Source organism: Anarrhichthys ocellatus, unplaced genomic scaffold (assembly GCF_004355925.1).
Source record: "Anarrhichthys ocellatus isolate YVR2014 unplaced genomic scaffold, GSC_Weel_1.0 scaffold57, whole genome shotgun sequence".
Taxonomy (NCBI): Eukaryota; Metazoa; Chordata; class Actinopteri; order Perciformes; family Anarhichadidae; genus Anarrhichthys; species Anarrhichthys ocellatus.
In genome coordinates, this window is record NW_022280087.1 from 2,471,962 (window position 1) to 2,489,054 (window position 17,093).

Consider the following 17,093-nt stretch of genomic DNA (forward strand, 5'->3'; position numbering starts at 1 on the left):
TGGACACTCCGAGGCCCTCCAAAGGCCAGGCGGGTTCCCATAAACTGCTCGTACCACTCAGGGAGACGGCACTCCAAATCGTGGTCTGCTGAGTCCATTCTGGGCCAGGTCATTCTGTCACGGGGCATGATGGAGGACTCAAACGCAGACTAGGCAGAAGCAGCGTGAAGCAGGCATTTATTAAACACAAATACGAATAGTTACCAACACAACAGGGAATCCAAGCACAAGACAAGAGACGAGGGGGAAAATCCAGCAGGAACGAGACAGGGCAGGCAGACGTGGAAACCGGGAACAGGACGAGCAAAAACGGGCGGGTAGACATGAACACAAACAATGGCAGGGGTTTATAAAGTGGCTTGAACAGGTGAGGGGAGTTGTGCTGATGAGGAGGAGTGCTTGATTAGTGATCAGGGGCAGGTGAAGGGAGTTAGACTGGTACTGAAGGAGTGGCTGACAGGTAGAGTGAGGAGCTACAGAAAGAAATACACAGAACACACAAGGCAAAGCCTGATCGTGACAGTAAACATATAATACATTCCATAAGTAAATATATTGTGACTCTTAACATATTTTTACATTTTATTATTGTGACACTTTTATTCACCACTAGGGGTGCTATTAATCCTACCAACTAATATACCAATGCTTTTAATACTGAAATTCCTCACACTACCTGACTGGAGATGAAGAGCCATCTTCTTCAGACACGCCCCCTTGAGAGTCTCACAATGCATGAATTAGTCAAGCGGCTAGCAGACTTTAGTTAGTTAGCTACTTTTCCTTACTCATAGCTCCTCTTACTTGTTTTCAGTCACTACCGACAGAACACCACCATGGTTGAATCTCAGCATGCATGCACTTTTGATATAACTGAACATGGTTAAAAGAAGGCAGCTAATATTGGTAGCAAGAGCAAAAAGTTAGCGGATTGCTGAGTGCCATCTCTCAGGCCTGTGCACACAGAGTGAAACACAGAGAAACACAGAGATCAGAGGAGAGGAGAAAAGAGGAGAGAAACAAGCGTGACAGACAGTAAAAGCAAAACGCAGGTGAGACTCACCCTGAGCTGAGTTGACACTAGTCCTGATTATGTTCCGTCACTGCCACGATGCACAATTGTTCATGTCCACATTGCGATGCATCTTAAAATCAAGAAATTCACACGCCTCTACATACATTATGAATTCAGAAAAGGGCCCAAAACAGCATTAAACGTAAACTGATAATGCAAAAGATAATCTTAAAAAGTATGAATGGTATCAATAAGAAAAGATATAGCAGACGTGTCATTAAGGAATCTGAGAAGAGACTGTTCTTTCATAACTGTTCATGAGAATCCCTGTGAGATTTTGGTCCTCAGTCAAAAACAGTTTGGTAACCCTGACCTAGGTAATCATCTTGCTGCGTTAAGAATTCATAGAACAACGGTTACATACAGAACCCTCATTTTAATGTCTACAGTCAGCCCACTATCCCAAAGAAATATGCCTATATTGAATGGTTCAATATTACAGTTTTGTCTGGCAATAAGGCTGTTGCACTGGCCATATAAACTAGCATACGCTTTCATTTTTAATTGACTGAAACAGTAGTAGCAGTGTTACATTCTTAATCTGGGGGTTTAGTATGAAAGGCAATGTCATAGATTAAAAAATGTTCTCTAGAGTAATGATTACTCTAGAGAAGTTTTTACTCAGTAATGACATTATTACTCTGAATTAACTTGCAAGTCGATCACTTTTCCTGTTGGATAGTTGCATGACTACGTTTTTCATAGAATGGAATACAGATGGTTGCGAGAGGTTCTGCGAGAGGTTCTGGTTGGCTGGCTGCCTTTTGTTCTACTATTCAGTCTGTCTGTGCTTTATGTCTCTGTGACAGCGCTGAGATCTGTGACTATTGGAGGCTTTCTGTGTATTTTTGGGGCCGATTAAAAATTGAGCTCGTTTTGCTGATATTTTTTTTGGTGCTGGCCTCCTTCAACCCACAAGGGGAGGATCAGTGATGAACTGTACTTTGTTTGATGGTAATTGGAACTGTGCTGACCCTGGGCAGTTCTTTGGTCGAGCCTTAGCTAAGGGGAAAGATAGACATGGAAATAAAGTGCTCATTCAAGCCTCTTGTCATCTTCACAACATAAACTTTACAAAAGTCTTCAGGTCCCCAGTTGTACTAGTACGTAGTTGTAAGGCTTTGGAAATGACAAGGAAGTAGTGGAAGTGATCCTCTAAAGCAGGGGTCTCAAACTCCCGGCCCGCGGGCCAAATCCGGCCCGTCACGTCATTTTATGTGGCCCGCGAATCCGCCAGCAAAAAAAATAAAAAATAAAAAATTTAAAGTTAGACTTGATAATAAAAATATCCCCATAGTCGAAATTATGAGATAGAAAGTCATGAATATGATAGAAAGTCATAATTCTGAGATAGAAAGTCAAAATGATGAGATACTATGATTGTGAGTACATTGAAGACTTTAAACGTGGCTTTACAACACATGAAATACTTCACGTGGGATTGTGCAAACGCACCCTTGAAAGGATTTTAAGCAATGAATAAAGTTATTGTAATAACTTGTGTTTGATATTTGTCTTCGCTATTTTCTTTAATAGTTTGATCATTGATAGAGTAATGTGGGTTTCTTATCCCTAAATTAAAAGGATTTAAGTTATAATAACAGAAATGTGCTTAAATATATTTTTACATTTATATAACGGCATGTACAATATTTTTACACTTGAATAAACAATAATCAAATGCAGAGACAGTTATTTACCAATATGTTAGGGAGTAGATACATTTACACCGTCTTACATTTACAACCGGCCCTTTGAGGGCGACCGTGATGCTGATGTGGCCCAGAGTGAAAATGAGTTTGAGACCCCTGCTCTAAAGGCAGATGCTTCTCTGTCATGTGCTGCAGTATGTGCTGTATGTGAGCAGGGAGGACCTGTAGCTACATAGAAGATTATGTTGTAGCCAATGTGCACTGCCTAAAATATAGAAATACATTTTAGGGCTAAGAGCTTACCTGGACACCACAAGAACTGTGACTGCTCAGCGACAGCTGCTTTGTTGTAGTGTGTGCTGTTAAAGGTAGCATGATTCAGGTCGAAGAAAGACGACTCGGTAAAGCTTTAGATTACTGCCCGCAATTTACTGCGTAATTACTCTGGAGCTATGATGTAATCTTTTGTAATAACGGTGTACCAAAGTGAACTGTGGCTCAGAGGTACGGCGGGTAGTCTTCCAATCAGAAGATCGATCCCTGGCTCCTCCAGTACGCATGTCAAAGGGTCCTTGGGCAAGACACTGAACCCCAAATTGCTCCCAACGGCGATGCCATCGGTGTGTGATTGTGTGTGAATGGGTGAATGATGTAGTGTACAGCGCTTTGAGGGGAAAGAAGGCTAGAAAGGTGCTATACAAATACAAATCCGTTTACCATTTACTATATGTAGGTACTGGGGAATATAACACCTTGTTCTCATCTTCTGGAGCAAAGTGGGAAAACTTCCTTCCCCAAAAGCTATGCGGGGACTGAGCAACTGAAGTGTTTAGCCTCTTGAAACTAGCCTTGACATCTATGTAATCATGGATAGCAGGCTGTGCTACACAGCACTACTTAGTCTTCTCTGCCGCTGGCCATGGTGCTGGAACCGGTTGACACCAGTTGTGTTAGGATGCCACCAATAACTTGGCCCAATGGATTTGGTTGATAATTCTGTATAGTCAGTAATGCACATTTTAAAAGAGGATTTCGATAAAATGTAAGGAAGTGACTGTTGGGTGCCGGCTGCATTGTGTGAGTAGCGGCATCTGTCTTGTGTTTGGAGCGTGTGTCTGTGTGTGATGCTCAGTGGGAGCATAAGCAGACTGGCTGAGAGGAAAGTGCTCTTTAGAAGAATGACACACATCATATTCCGTCATTGCCACTGACCCCGACTGGGTGGCCGGGTTGAAACAGGCGGTGCTTCCTTAAAAGGAGGGAGCTCTTGGAAGCAAGGCGTTAGACGTCTTCCTTAGTTATTTTAAACCCTAATCCTAACTAAGTAGTTTTATTGCCTGAACCTAACTATGTTGAAGATGGAAGTTTATTTCGAAATGCATGTAAGCATGTAACTGACACGTGTTGCTGGCTTTCATTGGAAAACACACAAAAAAGTCTTTGTGTGATATTATGTGAACTGTATGAGGATACATTGACAGGGTATGCAGTCTATAATCTTATGCAGTTAGTCCCCACCTTAATTTAGTTAGTTAGATGGTAACTACAGAGCACACATGTCGATGTGTCCTTGGGCAAGACGCGTAACCCTAAATTGCTCCCGTAGTCTGTGTCTGCAGTATATGAATGTTTCATGAATGTTCGATAGTTCTATACAAGTACAAGTCCATATACCATTTACCAAATGTCCGATATGAGATTGGTTGAATCCAGGTCTCTTCCTCAGTGGTGGGCACCCTGTTAGTGTGATTTTTGTCGAATGTGTGCGTGTTAAGATGAGATGTAAACTTCTGTTCTGTCCTGTTTCATTTTTGGCAGTCAAATATTTATCCATTTTGGCAACCAATCATTTTGTTTTGGAACCATGCTTTAAATGTATTAAGCAGAATGCATCTTTCCTGTGAGCTTGTCAGCTCTTCATGAAACAAGAAAGATAAGAAAGTTAAGACAATGACTATTCAGTTAATGTTGTTAATGTTGCAACTCTTAATCAATCAGTTTGAACTCTAAAAAGAGTAGCGCAAACACACCAATGGATTATTTGTGTCTGACAGCTCTGTCAGGTTGTTGTGTCCCTGTTTCTGTCTCACTGACCTGCACCAGATATGTCTCAACTGTATTAATGCCTAGATAATACATCTGTCATCCAGTATTCATACAACTGTATTTAAATACTAACTCTGGTTTCAGTGTCTACATGAAATACATGCACACTCATGTCATAATCTATAACATCAGAGTGGAAACTTTTCACTCTAATTTAATGGTACAAGATAAAAAAAAGTCAGAAGATTCATCTTGGGACCATGAACATCCGTACAAAATTGCATGGCAATCCATCCAATAGTTTAATATATCTTGCTCTGGACAGTGGTGGATCATTGCCATCCCTGGAGTTCTGCTGCATGTGGCTAAAAGTGTAGCATAGTGCTAGCCTTATCCTCTAAATTAATTAACAAAGTGTTCTAAGATAATATAAATACATTGTAGGTTTTGTCGACGTTTAGTTGTGAAAGGCGTTACAGTGTTATATTGGCAGGTTATGTCTTGGCAATAGGGTCAATATCTGCTCTTTATGTCAGCAAGGAACCACAAGGGTAGTTTCTCCTGTGATGATGATTACTGCTTTTTGAGAGTTGTGGAGAGTCTTACGGTATCTTTAGCTGCCTCGGCCCTTGCTGTAGAGCATGTTGGTTGGTTGGCTGTAGGAATTATGACCAATGACTACTTGACAATTAGGAGTTCAGTGGGTGGTGGTTTGATGCCCCTGGGCTGTGCGTCCATGTGCTACTGCACTGGGATATTAAAGTGGAATTACAGCAAACCACAGGATTGTGCTACAGCTGATGACAGGCCAGTTTCTCACACGGGTAGTTTTTTTTATGAAAAGAGGCTTGCAGGGATCCCTCTGGCCTGAATTCCATTAATGAAATGTCCCATAAAGTATATTGGTTCAAAGAGCGGAAGAACAAGGACGCAGGGCATTACATTTGTATTTGAAGTAAACCAAAACTGCATACTATTAAGGGCGAGAACAATTTGAAGTTGCTTCTTTGTACAAGCAGCCTGGTCTCACTAAAAGCCCATCAATAAAACACTGCTTGGTCAGAGGCCTCCAGTGTCATGATACCGAACAAAAGGCACCCTTTAGTGTCTGTATGAAATGCATCAGACTTTAAACTCCAATCAAAGCCCATCTGCGTCATTATCACATGCTCAAAGCAATGGGCATTGTATTAGGAGAGGTCATCTAAGGACGGGAGGGTGTGGTGGTGGATGGGTCAAACAAACATGACTTTTACTCAGGGGACCAGCATTCGTGTCCCATGTGAAACCAAATGTTGAGTGATTTTTACCGACAGCATGATGTCACATGCCGTTGTGTCAGTTTGAAGTGTTTGCTGACATGATACCCGAGTTTCAATACCACTAACAAAATTATACTTTTTCAATGATTAACTTTGATAAATATTGTTTTCCTCTTGACCCTTTTCCATTTAAAGGCAGGGTTGGTGCTGTTGAGAAAATAGCAAGAGTATGCTAGATTTAATTATCTAACCGAAAAACCCAGCTCTGTGTCGCCAACTCTTTTCCAATGAAAGTAGCAGCACTAGCTCCAAAGGTTGCTCAATCTAGCTCAGGTGGAGCTCAGGTGGAGCACAATGAACGGATTGGACGGGCTGGATCAAATGCTCTTTTTTCCAGTGCATTTCATCATTGTTTGCTCTCAGGATGAAATGAGAATTTCATCAAAAATATTAATAATATTTTGAGGAAGATTACCAACCCTGCCCTTTAACACAAAAGCCCATGTTCTCAAATGTTAAACTTTACCTACTTGCCTGTTTGATATACCTGCTATGCACACATTTAAAGTTGGGGACACTAGAGCCCAGAGTGACCGCCTCTCTCTCTCTCTCTCTCCCTCTCTCTCTCTCTCTCTCTCTCACAGGAGGAAGCTATAAGAAGATTGGATACTACGACAGCACTAAAGGCAATCTGTCCTGGTATGGGAATGACAAGTGGATAGGTGAGGGACATTCATCTTCCTCAGCGCCTTTATTTTCCTCTTTCTCACTGTCTGTTGCTCTCCTCCCTTCGAATCTCCTGTTTTCTCTGACCCTGCAGCTTCGCCCTCTCTTCCTCTAATTCCTCTTTCCTTCCACCATTGTTGCACTCTCCTCTCTGTCTCCCTTCCACACTTTACATACAAGGTTGGCTGCAAATGTTCATTGATAAATCAGTCAGGTTTTATTAAGCATGTGAGAACAGCTAAGTGATGCAGCAGCAAATAGAGCCACAGTTAAGGGCTTCATTTGGGCCGATGTGCTATGGAGCGACAATTTCACTCCATTTGCTAATTAAAGATGAGAACCACTTCAAAGCTATGACAGCTATGTAATAAATAGAAGATACTAGTTGACAGTCTAAACAAAACAGGAGAAAGCAATCTGTGTGGCGGTGTAATGGGATTGGGTCCCATGACCTTGACTTTGAGGAATGAAATTGTGTTCCCTAATCAGTACACAGGGGAGCTCTGTGTGTCCATGTCTGTTCTGCCTCCCTGAACACTGACAAGATGCAGATCTAAAAGTGAGTCATGCCCTGAAAACTGTGGAGGATTTTGCAAGTCTGATAAATGGAAAACAAAACTGAGTGATGCAATGGTCAATGACAGGACGGGGTGGTAGATATGGATCGACCTTCAGTTGTTTATTCAGTTTGCTTGTTTGTCGACTGTCTGTCGCGAGTGCTTTCTCAGACGGAGCTGATTGGATTTCCTGTCAGAATTACATTGATCGTTTCAGGATGGGGGAGGTGGGTGTGAGGCAACTATTCTAGAACTAGACAAGGTGAAACGTTGGTTGCTGACTGGAAGAATGGTGGAAGTGTAATTTGGTAAACAATATTACATTTTACATTTCTATTTTGAATGACCATACCAGTGCTTTTGAATGTCCTTTATTACAAATACCACTTACATACTATCAATGAAAAATTATTTAGAATTTACCACAGTAGAAGAGAGAAGCAGGCAGTTTGTTTGGGATTGTTTCTGTTATTAGAAGGAGATTTAGTTTCATATTTCTTCTGATCTAATCCTGTTGAAATTGAAATTACATAACTAAAAGGAACTAATTTCGGTCTGAACGACCAATTTCCGCACAAAATAAATGAACGCCCCAAAAGTACAGTACCTGATCCTGATAACACACAAGCTTACATGGTGGTGGACAGACTTCATATTGACAGCCAACACAAAGATAACCCCATGGCTCTTCTAAACAAACCATAGACATCATTACGATCAATATTACCTCTCAGTGCTTCTCTGTCTTTTGTTTCAGTTTCTTTTTCCTTATTTTGAATGACTCTCTCTCCTCTTGTTCTCTCCTCTATGTCAGTGTGCGCAGCTGCTCCACTCAATGCATACATGAACACTCACTTACATGCACACATATGCTCAGAATATCACACACACTCCAATCTTCTCATATCCTCTCTATCTTACCTCCATCCCATATCCTTTTATACACCTTCTTGCTCGTTTTCCTCTCTTTCTTTTCTCGTCTTTTACTCACTCCTTCACCTCATGTCCCCACACCAATTCACCTTTGTATTGTTCCTGTGCAGTTATGTATCGATGATTGTTTTTTTTATATTATATTTTATGTTATATTGCTGTATTGTAAATGACAAGTATGCATCCAATCTCTCTCTCTCTCTCTCTCTCACTCCCCCCCCCCCCCCCCACACACACACACATCAATCACAGACAGTTTACACTTTTAACAGACTAACATAGCACAGACACTCAACCTAATAACTTGGAATATGCGCTGCATTTGCACTCAGACTAACAGGACAAAAGTCTTAAACCATCTTAATAAACTAAAGGCAGATATCTGTGTTGTACAAGATACTCATTTATCACAATCAGAATCATATGACCTCAAATCTCATCATTATAATCAAGTATTCTCAGCAGCTTACAACAGTGGACAAAGAGCGTTCTCTATGTTAGGAAACAAAAGAATCCTAACTCACCACTCAACAGCTGCTGACTCTGAAAGATAAATTAATTTCCAAACTCTACAGATTGGTACTAACCTCTGGTACTTCTTTAACAATCTCATTAGCTAGCTGGAACACGGCCCTAACCATATCTCCCTCAAACAACTTCTGGTTAGAAATAAATCAAAATATGACTCCCAATACAAACCCACAGCTAAGCCAATATAATGTCATTAAATTGTTCTTATTATTATTATTATTATTATTTCTGCTTATTATTATTAGGATATTTTTAATATTTATTACTACTGCAACAATTCCACTACATCTTTTGTCTTTCCACCACACATCTCGCAGACTACTTAAACATATACTTTTGCCTCTTATAGAAACACACACACACAAACACACACATACCCAACATAACCCAATCTAATTGTAATCTATACTCCTGAACTCTTACCATTTCATTAACTAGGTCATTGTAACTGCTTTATGTTATTATCTTTATGTCTGTCTTTACGTCTATCTTCCATGTTTATGTTATTATATGTTGTTTTTTTGTCACATTGCTTCACCCAATTTTTTTTTGAAATAAATCAATTTAAAATGACAAACCCACCACTCCTCTGAAAACTAAGCTGCTGATTCTCAAGTGTTTGTTGACATCTCAGCTGTGAAGACACAAGCCAAGCTGCAACGTCCCCTGGTAGTCATTGACGTAACTCTTGTCTACTGTCACTGAAAGGCTGTAAGCACTGATACATCACTGGCTGTGTGACAGCAACTAGTTTTTGTTATCAAACCAACAGACGGCAAGGTCATCCAAGTAGCCTCTTGCTCTGATATGACAAGACTTGAGGGCAGGCCGGAGGAAGTGTGGACCTCCCTTGTTTTTGGTGTTTGACCCTGCAGTTAAGTCGCCCTTAGTGAGACTGTCTGGGCCATCTGGACTGTGTTTGCAAGTCAGCAGATAGATGCTCTTGGACAGTGGACAAGCTGAGTAATACGGTGCAAGAAGCCAGTTTGAAGTCATGTGCGTGGCAGCCAGTCACCCCAAGGCACTTGCCAAGATGTCCTCCTCCCTCCCTGCCAGTATGCGGCGTCCTTCCTGGCAGTCAACACTAAAAATAGCCAGGACGGTGACATGACAACATTAGGCCTCCTCAAGGTTACCAGGGCTCTGTGGTAGAGTGGTTGCTACATGTTGATGTTTCACAGCTCAGGGTCTGGTTCTCTGCTCACAATCCCCATCTCTTCTTCCCTCTTACCTTGTTTTTTTCTTCTCCCCTTTCTTTCCAACCATTATTCTGTAATCCCTCCTTCATCTACTCATCTCATCGTATCTTTCTAACCCCTCTCATCTCTTCACTCCCTCTCTTACTTTCCAGTATTTGTCGACAATCTCCTGTCCTCCCTCATCCCTTTGGTCTCCTTGACAACCACTGCTGCATCGCTGCCTTTCTCACATTGCCTTGGTAACCATTATGGGGCCAGTCGCCATGGTAACACAATGTCCCGATTCCATCATCAAGGGCAAGGGGAGATATTAGTGTTGGACAACACATTTTCCCAAAGGACTCTCACTTACACACGCGCACACACACACACACACACTCGCACACACACGCGCACACACACACACGCACACATAATCTCTATCTGCCTTCAACAAACACACCCACTCACAAGCACGGTCCATCCTTTTTATGAGTTATGATTCTGGATCCTTACTTTTTTTACTGCAGAAGTCTTTACTTGAATGATGAGGTATTACTGTAGTTAACATGGTGAGACACATTTCATAGACCATGCAGAAGGAAACAGGCAAGTCATGTGATACTTAAAAAATGTGCATCAGGGGAATATGGCATACACTTTTGTTAACATACTGCAAATGTTATGATGGTTTCCCTCAAACATTACAGGACTAAGAGTCTAAAGCCATGCTAATGGCTCTGTGAGCCTGTACTTGAGCACAGCATGCTAACCTGCTCACAAAGGCAATGCTAACATACTGATGTTAACCATGTTCACCACGCTTGTTGGACAAATTGAAACTTTGACTTAATGGTGGTACCTAATGAAACGTCATCTTGAAGGGAGAAGGAATGTGTTTTATATTTGACAAGACATTTCACTGAAACCCAACATGTCAAATGTACTGGAGGAACTCAGGGGATCTAAGAGATCTATTATCTAACAACTGATATACCAACATTGCCATACCTGCTGCTAGCACAGCCATTTCAATGTCTTGATAAAAAATGAATTATTTCGACAATTTACACAAGCCTCAGCCTACTGAAAAGTTCAACTAGTTATGCTCACTGGTGACATTTTTCTTTTCCTATCAAGTTTGATGTTTTTAAAGTTAGCAGGAAGCGAGTCATTGCCCTCTAATAGTACATCAGTACATACCCTTTTCCAGAGAAAGATAGGCCTACCTTGACAACTTCTTGCCAGGTTTCCATGACATGAATGATTTTAAATGTTTCTAGTGACCCCATGACTTTGAGGTCAGTGAGGTCACCTTGATGTAAAACTAAATCCTTGGATCTGACTCCAATCATTAAACTCGTTCAGCTTTGTATCCTAGTTGGATGGTCAAACACTTTCGGAAGGGATCTCTTTGTGGATAACAATGACTACAGCAAGAATCTGATTTAATGTACACTTGGGCATTTGGCTATTGTTTTTAACAGACTCGTAAAATTGTCCTTTAATGTACCAGCTCACTCAAACAAATGTAGCGAATGTGGTGAATCCAACTTTACACCTCCCACAGAAAATTGAATTAACCTTCTGTCACATGGCCAATGGGTCAAAGAACAAGCCCTGTAGGACTCAAGGGAGACACTAATGGAGGGTTAAGGGACAAGTGGTCAATTTCCAACAGAACGGGTCTTGCACCGCATGGCACAGACTCAGCACTGACCCTTTTAAAGGTCAACATCTCACCCAAAAAGATGTTCAAGATTGAAAGACTCACTTCTTGGACAGAGAGAAAAACGGAATAAATAAACTAATTATTTAATGCCAAATTGAATGTTCACTAATTTACATTTTGTGTCTATTTAGCAAAACAGTTTTGCACAACTTACATTGAACACTGCACCCCCTTGACAGAAGGCTGTAAAACAAGTAGAAGCCCAAAGATCTCTTCAGTTGGACTTTCTTGTTTCCTCGTTGCCCAATTTCCTGCTGGCTCCTTGACCCAGAGATCAGCTAAGTCCCCAAACCTACAGAATGTGCCGAAGGCCTGCATCCAGCCAACTTTGAAAGAAACAAACTCTGAATTCAGCAGCATCTGGCAAACACTGCCACCACTTCTCCATCACACCCAGCCAAGTGGGGGTGAGCGAAAAGGTTACTTCCTTCCTGTCCGCTGAAAGAGAGAAAAACAGATCGGCTAAAGCAGAGTCACCTTGTGGGACCGATCTGATCCGAGAATGCCCAAGAGCTCCAGGGAGTGGCATGAGAATCGGTTGCCCCCTCCTCTCCTGGCCATCAGAACCGTTAGTTGAGACCTTACATTTTACTGTGATTGGAGGTTGATGCTTTAGATTATTAAGACCTTTAGAAAAAACTAAAATAGTAGAGTATTCCTGTAGTGGATTGTTAGAATTTGCATTAGGAGGAATGAGGAAAAGCAGTTTATCTTAACATTAATCATTCAACATCAGGAACACATTGTCCATCAACTTTGACTATGTTTTAGCATCAAGCATCACTAATGCAAACATAGAGCCCCCCTCCCCTCATCCCACTGGAGTCCTGCGCTCTGTTGGTGTGGTCACAGATCTACTGTTGCTGGGCCAGCCCAAGTCCTATCCATTCTACCTTCCTGCGACCCCCATCAGCCAGGAGCAGGCTGGGTAGCGGAACAGCCCAGCTCTTATCCCGGCTCAGTGGCACTTGGTCTGGCTGGTTGGAGGATGTCGTGGGCAGTGATTGTCTAAATGTCCGCTGCTTTTTATCCAATCTCTGTGCTTCCTTATCTGATGTTGATGACTGTATCTCCATCATAGGCTATACATAGCGTAAAGACAATTAGTTATTAGTTGTGTTTTCTGTCAATAGTTTGATAATATTCTCATTTATATAGAACTTGATTATGTAGCATGATGTATTGCAATGACTGTTTACGAGTCAAGAACTAGCAACCTCCAGAACGTATTTCTTTTATTTTCAAAGGGAGGTGCCGAGGTGGATTTAATGCAATTTAAATTCTGTTATTTAAGTTGAGTTCAATCACTTTACATCCCCCTGACTACAGATATAGGCGTTTACTCTACACAACAGTCGGCCTCTCCAGATATGCTCAGCTTGATGATGATGAAAGATCATTTGTATCCACTTTTTGATTAAAAAAAATATCTCTTTTCCTCACAGTAGTTTTAAGGTTGTGTTCTCTGAATATGACATAAATCAAAAATAGCTGCCTTATGAATAACAAACACCAAGCTTTTGAAGTAAGATTCTCAAAGTAATCATCTGCATCAGACTCTGAAGTGTGACACATTCTCAACTGCATACGAACCGGCAGCCTCCATAGCAACACATTTGTGAGGCAAAAAAAGCTCTTGTTACTATTCTGACCTTAAGACTCTATGACAACATGGCTGCTATTAACATCTCATTCAAATAAGCCAAGGCTCACAGATGTTACAATGCATTGCCTGGGGCTCCTCTGTCACTGCTCAAGCTTCAGAAGCTCTAAAAGCACAGCTAAGTTGTCAACACTGACAGATGCACACTCTTACTCCCACATTTAGTGCATAGGCTAAATGAAATGCAAATTTAATGGAAGCTAAATCTCATTACATTCCTTTTCCAGTTTAGGAGAGGAACCAGAGTATTTCTGGGGGAAAATAAGTTAACATAGAACTTGAATTATCCCGAGGGATCCCAGCAGTTGCAAAGTAGGAAAGAGTACAACGAGTGTAATATATAACCATGCCAAATATAACAGTTTGTTTGTAAGGATCATAAAATATACAGGGGTTGATGGTAAACTGTAATAATTATAATCCACACAGAGACAGTAATCCACAGAGAAAGAGAGAGAGTAAACAAACAGAGCACAACACGAAGCAATAGTTACTTCTACACTAACATGTCCTTATCACTCTTATTCTGTGAAGCAGACATGTGAGTGCATGTGAACTTGCCCCACTGGTTAGCTCATAATACCTAATAATGCCATCCCGACCAACAGCGTTGTGCGGAAACGTAGCACCCACCTTCCTGTCCCCCTCAGGCTAACACTGTTAGTTCTGTCAACACTTTCGCTGTAGTTTGCACTGTAAGCGCTGTTAGATATGAGCCGTTGTCTCGCAATTGTCACGTTGAGAGCCGGTGAGAGGCAACCGAAATGCACCCACTCTTGGATCTTAAACCTTAAACATTCTCCAAATGAAACTTTTATTTACACTTGCAAGACACTTAAATCCAAATTGCCCCAGAAGTCTGTGCCTCCGGTGTATGAATAGGTGTGAGTGGCTAAATGACATGTAGTGTTAAAGCATTTTGAGTGGTGGGAAGACTAGAAAAGCACTGTACAAGTACAAGTCCCTTTATCATTACCATCATTTCAATAATTTAAGCTGATCAACTACATAGCTTTGAACCAGGACCATCAGTTTTGGGGTCAAATGAAATTCAGCAGCTACAACTATTATGTAAATGTGTAAGATGTATAATTCATCAACATTTAGGTAACGGTAGGTATTGGATCAGACTCATAATTGGCAGACATTCAATGTTAAAGGACTGGGCCCCAAAAAACTTGATTGGGATGTCCCTAGTGTAAACTGCACCACCAGTTACGAGAACCTGTGGTTTTATAGAGTATGTTTGTCAGCAAGGCAGGAGACACATTTCGTTGGGTATAACCATTTTAAACATAAACAAAACAGAAATACAATACAATTACATTGTTGATCCAATCTCTGCTGCAGTTTTATATAGACTAATGATATAGGGTGTGATCACAGTTTCTGAAGATGGATTAATATATAGGTAGCTGAAGAGGAAAACTAACTGACAGAGAGCAAGATATTCATTTGTTTTAAAAGTACTTACAGTGCATACAGTTTTAAATGATAGTGGCAATGTCACAGCTCTGCCACTTCTATCCTGTCACTCTATCTCTCACTCACCTAATCAGCTCATTCAGTGCACCTGCTAGTCACACCCACCTCATCAGCTCATCACTCTCACCTGCTCACTCTGCTGCACCTACTATTTAGACCCCAGCCTCACACACACTCACTGCCAGATCGTTCCTCGCATTTATGCCAGACCTTCCAGTGTTTACCCTCCGACTGGTTTCCCGTTGCCGACCCTGCCTGTTTGGACGTCTCCGCCTTGCCTCTGCCCCGGTAAACAACTCAGCCTTCTGTCCCCGACCACGAGATTCTGCCTCTGTTTCCTCGGAGTTCTGTCTGCCTTCTCCCTTGACGGCTTGGCATTCCACCGTGTGGGATTCTACACCTGCGCATATCCAAGACTGTTACCTGTTAAAGCTGTGATTCCAACTATTCAGTGTGTCTGTCGTACTGCTTCTGGGTCCTTACCACACCAGTTAAAGTATGATCTGCCGAAAACATGGACCCAGCATACAACACCGCATCACAGGCCCGGTTCGGGTCGATCGAAGAGGCGACACGAGACCCTGGTGGGACCCTGGTGAGAGGCTCCTGCAGCCTCTCCCAGTGCCTCATCGTCCGTGGTCCCACATCTCCCTGGACTTTATGACTGGGCTACCACCATCTGAGGGCCACACCGCCATCCTGACTGTGGTCGACAAATTTAGTACGCTGGCCCATTTTATTCCTCTGCCAAAGCTCCCGTCTGCTAAAGAGACGGCAGAACTCCTCTCCCTGCACGTCTTCCGCCTGCATGGGATTCCAGTCAACGCAGTCTCCGACCGAGGTCCTCAGTTCACCATCTTCTGGAGGGAATTATGCGCTCTGCTGGGGGCCACCGTCAGTCTGTCCTCTGGGTTTCACCCCCAATCCAAAGGTCAGACGGAGAGGAAGAACCAGGAGATGGAAACGGCCCTCCGCTGCTTGGTCTCCCGGAATCATGCCTCCTGGTCCCGCCAGCTGATGTGGGTGGAGTACGCTCATAACACCCTGACCAGCTCCGCTACAGGCTTGTCACCTTTCCAGTGTGCATATGGGTTCCAGCCTACCTAATAAGTTGTTTTATTATATAATTGCTCAGTTTCGAACGACCAGGTCTTTTCACTAAAAATGAAGTCTGAGAGTTACTTCTCTGGCAGAAACATCTGGTCCACGGCTACTTTCCCATGTACTCTTCTCATTGCATACACTATCCAATGCACCCTTTGCAATATTGCAATGTATTGAACTCACTTGAAGATCTTGAGTGGATCAGACTTGCTGTTGCACTGGCAGGATGTGGCAGCCATGAGGAGCGGGTAAGAGATGTCCATTCTTGTCTTGATAACGTCTTTGCGGACCTGTAGTCAACATTGCACAGCTAAGCAACAAAAGGCGCCCAAAATTCAATATACTTTAAAAACACCCTGCACATGTCCAGACCGATCATGTAATGTTTATTTTTCACGTAACTTGCATACTTCAGTAACGGCACTTCTGTATTTATTTAACCCAAACAACAATCTTTTCCTAAACCTAACTAAGTAGTTTTGTTGCCTAAACTGTTTCCTGTGAAGACGGAAGTTTATTTTGACTGTAACGAGAGAAAATTGACATGTGTCGTAGTATGAATGAGTAAGCGAGGGAGTGATTTCAGGCACAACAGATGTGTTTATTTTTGTTCATGGTGGTTATTGGCTAGCTAAACTGCTGTTCTAAGTAAACTGGTAAATGGTACAAGTTGTTCTTCTGATGTTTTCTGCGTTTATCAAAGAGCTTCAGGTGCCTTACCACCCTCTAGACTGGACTGACCGATTGCAATAAGATGTATCGTGTAGCTCACTCACTCTCTTGTTTGGTGTTTGCTTCTATCCTCTGTACAAGTTTGAGTTTAGACTCATTGTATGTAAATGTCTTTGCTTGTGGAATGATTTGTTATTTTTGTTGCATTTTATTTGCTGTAATTTGTCCACCATGAAGACTCATTACAACTCCCTGTTCATCAGGTCCCACTCTGCTGAAAGCAACACTTCATTATCATCATTGCTTGTACAAAACGTTGCCTTGTATCTTTCATGCAGTTATGTTGAAATCAGCAAGTTTCAGATCATGTGTTTGAATAGATTATTTCAGGTAAAACAACCTTGAGATTTATTTCACAGCTGATCATTTTATTTTACACAACTGTAAGTATGAGCATACATTTCTCAGGTTTGTACA

The 17,093-nt window shown here is 41.8% G+C and overlaps 1 protein-coding gene across 4 annotated transcripts in view; it reads left to right on the plus strand.

Moving 5' to 3' along the window:
• gabbr1b (gamma-aminobutyric acid (GABA) B receptor, 1b) overlaps nt 1-17,093 on the plus strand; it is a 183,317-nt gene that overhangs the window by 140,270 nt on the left and 25,954 nt on the right. For all 4 annotated transcript variants that reach the window (XM_031871226.1, XM_031871227.1, XM_031871228.1 and 1 more), the window contains one exon: nt 6,680-6,757. In XM_031871226.1, coding sequence (XP_031727086.1) covers nt 6,680-6,757 — 78 coding nt within the window. The remainder of the gene's footprint in view (nt 1-6,679; nt 6,758-17,093) is intronic.